The 6388-nt window shown below is 37.3% G+C and overlaps 1 protein-coding gene across 1 annotated transcript in view; it reads right to left on the minus strand.

The window, feature by feature from the left end:
* Positions 1-6388, minus strand: part of kcnh3 (potassium voltage-gated channel, subfamily H (eag-related), member 3) — a 130630-nt gene that overhangs the window by 40027 nt on the left and 84215 nt on the right. The window contains 1 exon segment of the mRNA XM_035676417.1: positions 4231-4369. Coding sequence (XP_035532310.1) covers positions 4231-4369 — 139 coding nt within the window.

The raw sequence follows: 6388 nt of genomic DNA on the forward strand, positions 1-6388 counted from the left end.
AATGAGTTAGTTTCTGTTTAATGGGCTGTGCCATCACTGAGTGAATGTGTGTGAAAGGGTGAATGTGGCACGTAGTGTAAAAAAAACAGATGTGGCAGTGACAATGATTCTTATCTAACTTGCGATTCTCATCTTTCCAAATTATCATCAGCATGAGTACTGGAGACACAGGAAGGTGAGGTCTGACTAGCTTTAAAGCTGTTCAACCAAATTCACAATTAGAGATGGGTGCTGAATCTGTGTATCATTTGTTAATAGATTTTTCCCATTTCAAAACTGATTTGGAAAAACAGACAAACAAACAAAACAGAGAATGAGCTTTCCATTTCTACTTTAACTGCTCGAAATGCAGTTGATATTGGCAGATTGGGAAATGCAATGCAAAGAAGGAGAAGGTATTTACACACCTGAGGGTAGATTCTTCTTATTAAGCTGTGATTACTGATAGTGCTGGTTTTCAGATCATACAGTATGTTCTCTGGGGGAACCTGTGTGTGCTAGTGGCTAATGGGCTGGTTATACATTTTGAATTATTAATACAGTCAATTAACACAGTGTGCATCTGTGTGTGAGGAAGCTGGGGCGCATACCAGCGTGTGATTGCATTTTTTTAGGAAAGTACTTTTGTTAGTGTTAAGGAGTATAAAGCTTTGTATATTCAGTCTTTCTTTGATTTTTTCATCTCAAATGTGTTTTCAGCATTTTTTTCTCCTTGTCACTCATCTTCCATCTCACTATCTGCTTCTAGGTTATGAAAAGGCACATCACGCTGAGCTAAGTGCCAAAGTGAGGAGCTGAGGAGCAGAACAGGTAAACGGGATTGTTTGCGTCAACTCATTACATCATAAATGTCAAACCCTTTCCTTTCATTCATTTTCTGGTTGGTTGTCACTTTTCCCCCACTTTCATTTTCTTATGACAACCTAAATGTTATGCTAATGGTAATGGTTATTTCCCAGTGATGAATCAAATAATAAAAAAAATTTAAATCCTCTTTTGTCTCTCTTGCCTTTCCTTTCGGTCTGTTTTGTTGTTTGTTCTGTCCCCCGTGGTGTCTACTGCATTCCCAATTTGCTAGCTTGAATTTAAAATGTAATAACTCATGTGGCATGTAAAACACAGCCGGAGTGTATGGAAGCCGGATTCAATCATTTCGGCGGAAAGGCAATGAGATATTCAGCCAAATGAGAGAGCATGGGCAAGTGGGGGAAAATTGGCTAAGTGATTTCAAGCAGGTGCTCTTTCCCACCAGGAAGCACTACAGACAAACCCTGACAGTCAATCTAAAAAAAATACAATTTTAAACACTCCACTTCATCTTAAGAGTCTTGATTACTCTGCTTCTCTCCTTGTCTCTCTCCAGGCTCGGTATTGAACTCTAAAATCCTCTGTAGTGAACTCGACAGGATCCGGAAGTTTTAAAGTAAGATCTGAACGTCTGTAATAACTGTATATTCAATGTTTGCAGTGTAATGTCTGCAGGATTACAAAATATTTTTGAATGAACACTGTACAGTGATTTTAAACATTCCCATCACAGACTTAACCAACCATTTTAAGATATTCAATCTGCTAACTAATAACAATAGCAACATCTTTATTGTTTGGATGTTATATCAGGTAGGTGAACTGTCTTTTAGGCCACAGACAAAGCAATGAAGGGAATTGCCCTTGCCTGAGGCTCACTTTATAAATCCTACAGATGCAGCATAGAATGTGATAACAACATAACATTAAACATTAAACGTCAGTAAGCTAATGTTAAAGATTAGCTTGCTGTATATCATGATTTATGTTTCTTAATAAAATAATACTGCAGCTACTTTTTTGTTTTAAAAAAAAAAACATTTTCACTGCTACATTTTATCTCTACTGTAGACGGCAGTATGGGGTTTAGGCAAACAATATATGACATTGCACTTTATGTTATGTCAGTGAGGTTGTAGATTTTAGGTTATCCAGCATTTCTTTCACACCAAACACACAAAAACAACACAAAACATTTAAGTTAACTAGTTTTTTACCTGAAAAACATTATTTGGCACTACTTAAATGTTATATATGTAAGATTTAAAACATTAATATAGCAGCAAACAACTGTTAGCTTTGTAACAATATAGTGGAGTCATGGAGTCCTGAGCAGAGAATGGTGTCACACTCCCTCTGCCTGTGTTACTATCACAGTCTCTCTGTGGTTTGTTTACATAGCCAGTCTGCTCCATGTGCAGCAGAGAGACTGAAACTGCTGCTGTTCATCATCTAGGTCAGGGAATTAAGGATTTATTTCTACCAAACAAGAGTTGGTGATTGGTGGTAAAGGAGAGAGACTAACAAAGACTCTTTTGGTGAGTTTCATTTTGTTTTTTGTCCACTCTGAATGAAGTTACGATGCTATGCGTGTGTTAGTGTTTCTGTCTGGACGCTGCTGGTGGAGGAGGGTGATAGTGATATTTACGTGTCTTGTGGTTAAACTAAAGGTCTTCTCTGTTTTAGGCATCCTCCATAATGCTGTCAGATACTGACAATAACAACCTGAGTCTGTCAGTGGCAACAACAACAACTTTTAGTGGACGTACTTTGATTTGTCCCCAAGGATGAACGTTGGCTTTCGTTGGGCCATTGCAGCCATTTTCACAAATATTTTAACATTGAACTCAGTCAATTTAGGGTTTATTTTGACCAAACTAGTTTTGGTGATTGCTGGAAAGACTAACAAAGATGGATTAGGTGATTTTAATTTTGTTTCTGTCCTACTGTTTTGGTCTGAGATCCTGATGCTCTTGTCATCAAGTGAATTTCATATATATATCCTTTCAAGTCTGTGACCATTTTCAAATCTGGAAAAATTAAAAAAGTTAAAAAATGTAAAATAAAGACCAGTAACAGAAGTGATGCATCTCACATTTGGGGACCCTACTTTCTTCCCAGTAGCTTGTAAACACGGGCTCCACAAAGGGCTTTGTCACCTGAACAGAGATGTAGAAGATGCTATCATTCTTCTTGGGAGGACAGCCTCACTAAGATTGTTGATCAGTTTTCTGAGACATAAGAATATTTTGAGATCATTGACAAGATGCATTTTTATTTCCTCTTAACATCAGTAACTGTGTACTAAAAAAGATGTCAGTGGAGTTTTCATATCTCCCTGCCAGCAATTAAGTCCTGACTGTCTTTAATTAACTCACAAATCCTGCCTGATAATTTCAATTGTGACCTCCCCCATCAAGTATCTGCATTATCATATTCTCTGAGAGAATGTTTATGGTTCACCATGTGCATTTGATAGAGGCAGTCATTAATATTAATGTAGCTAATATTCAAATTGAAAAGCACTTATCTAATCAGGGTGAGATTTACACTTAGAAAAAGATGCAGGATGAAAAAAGGGATGAAAATTATTAATTGATGCTTAATTGTTGTTTGCTTGACATTACAATAACTGCAGTTGCACAGCTGAGAGGCAAAACATTGTTCATGTTGTTGCACTCTCCAGTGTTAAAGGGTAATTATGTTCAAACTATACAGCCAATATAACAGAGGTGTCATGGAAGATTCTGGGGAAGCCTTTTTTTTTATTGAAATCATGAAAACAACCCTGACTACAAAATGTAAAAAAAAATAGAAAACATACTGTGATATGTTGTGTCATAGCATAACACATTATCTCCAACCAACCCATTCACACTCCAAGGTTGTCAAATCTTGGCCAGTAGCTCTCCTCTCACTTACTTAAGTACTATATTTTTCTATTTTCTGTGTGATTTTTGTGTGATNNNNTTTTATGCACCAATTGCACCAGGACACATTCCTCGTAGGTGTAAAAACCTACTTGGCAATAAACATAATTCTGATTCTGAAAATATGATGCTGTAGGTATCCCTCTAGAGTCATTTGTTGAACTCCGATCATGTCATAACAAGGACGTTGGGTCACAAAATCTAAGACGTTTAAATGTTCACTGATGATTACTGTGGGATGCAGTTGAAAGCTCCAGCAAAAGTTAGTAAGTAGTAACTGATTTAAGATTACATTGTCAAATTAAGAATAATGAGAAAGAACAGCTAACCAAAAAACAGGACAAATGGAAATACCTTAGTTCACTGGGTGTGCCTCATTTTGAGGACTTGACCCAGACTCCTAGATACAAGTCAGTGTTTTATGTGTTTGAGGACAAGTTGGAGTCATACTTTACCATTATCAGAACTGTAAGAAGGTGTCATTTACATTAACTCACCTGTGTCAGGTCCTTGTTCAGGATCCTGGTCCTTCTTCTTGTCGGTGATGTCTTTGTGGGACACAAGGAACAAAACCACCTCACCCTTTTCATTTTTAATGGGTACAATGTCCAGAAGACACCAGAACTGTGTACCTGGAGAGAAGACAAATGCAAACATATACAGTCAATAAATCTCCTCCTTTTATTCTCATTAGATATTCTGTACAGTTTAATTAGTAGGAAAGAGATAGTCAAGTTAACCAGCCACACACCTCTGATACGTCAATGTAAATGATGTGACAAATAATATTTACAAGTGATACTAATAATATGTAATTATTGTCATGTACTCTTCACAACACACACAGTGAGAGGGGATACACTTGTATAAACTTACACTTGTACACATTTTTTAATTTAGATATAGATATATTATGTGCTAGGCTAATTTATGTTTAAAAGACAACCACATTTTAAAGATGGTTAAGCATAAAAGTGACATTTAGTCACACCGAAGTCAGCATTAGTTAGTTAGCCATCTAGCCACCTAATCTACATTGATCGCTTGGTTAGCTAATATTCTAGTTTTGCTAACGTTAGTGATCAGATGGAACTAGCTAGCTAACCTTTAATGTAGATTAGCTAGCTAGTTACTTAGTTGCTTGTCACTCAGCCCAAAGCTCCATCTTTCCTACTAAAGCTGTTAATCATAAAAGATTGTCACAAATTTACAGGTTTTTTTTTAGCAAATGTCACTCAAAGAAGACAAAATTTGTTGGGGACTTTTTTCAGCTGTGGAATAAGACACATTGTGATTCACTAGTGATCTGTGGCTGACAAACGCAGTAGTACCAAACACTGCAGTTTCTCTAACGGCCACTTGAGGCTGGCTCCAGCAGTGAGTTAATCTCCATCAGACCCCATATTAAAATGCCCAACTTTACAGCAGAGAACTGAAGAAGAACATGTCAGCCAGTGCAACTATGTGGCTCACTGATGTGTTTTTAATAGTTTTTGGACACCAACCTGGCTCTATGACAAAGAGGAATAAGATATATCAGGATTTGGCTACACAGACAGTACTTGTGATAAGTATCAATTTATTTCTGGTTTTGGTTTGATTTGGTTTTCATGGAACAAGTAACCCCTGCTGGCTGGTGCATAAATGTATTAAAATCAGGCTAAAACAAGATGATTTGTTTCTGTTACTCACATGTAATCTCTGACTCGTGACTTTGCGGGCTGCACATTGCATACTGCTCCCTGCAACTCCGAGACAAATTCCCAATAGGGAATCATGCATGCATGTAAATAATGCATTTAAACTAGTGGGGGATTACCTCAATGAAAACAACAGCCATATTGAGGCTGGATTTGTCCCTGTTTGACTGGAACACAACAGTAAACAATAGCAGTTGAAACAGCATGTACTGTCTTCTGTTCTATCTATCCATACATAACTATGAGTTTGTATGATGATAAGGAATGAAGGCTGTCATATACTGTATATATCTCCTATCTTTATTTATTAGAACACAGCATTATTACTGACTGGACAGGGATGTATTCTGTGAACTATCATTTCACCAGTAATTGTACTTTAACTACTAGTTGTTACTAAAGGGATAGGGCTGTCCCGCAAATCAGGATTGTCAGAGTCCAGTCACTGACTTTTAGGGGACAGTGTCATAGGTATGAAAGATCTTTCCTGGGGTTTAGGAGTTTTTTACCTCTAGTAGCCCTGTTTTTTATTGTGGGCTAGGCTCAGGTGGCAGCAATGTGCCAACAAAAGCAGTCACAAAGAAGACTGCAAGCTAATAAACATGTAAACAATGCAGGTTTCAAAAGATAAAAAAGGGTCTTGCAAATGTTTTATGAGAAATGTATTTAATGTGTTTGTAAGACTGTCAGTATTATATTTAGCCATGCTAATGTAGCAGTGAGGCCCTATGGATGAGAGTCATTTTTAAATTTGTCACATTCTTTGGTTCATGACCAAATACCTGCAAAACTAAAGACATTTTTAAGTCTAATATACAATTTCTGCCATTAGGCCATTAGGCCTCGGGAGGATGTTGTGGGATCATGGGACTTGTTGTCTTCACCACCATTACCATTATTGCAGTCAGCTTCTCCGCAGGGGTCTCCCAATGCTGTTGGGCAGACAAAGGA

Source organism: Morone saxatilis, unplaced genomic scaffold, assembly GCF_004916995.1.
Source record: "Morone saxatilis isolate NCDOM2014 unplaced genomic scaffold, NCSU_SB_2.0 Contig5, whole genome shotgun sequence".
NCBI lineage: Eukaryota > Metazoa > Chordata > Actinopteri > Moronidae > Morone > Morone saxatilis.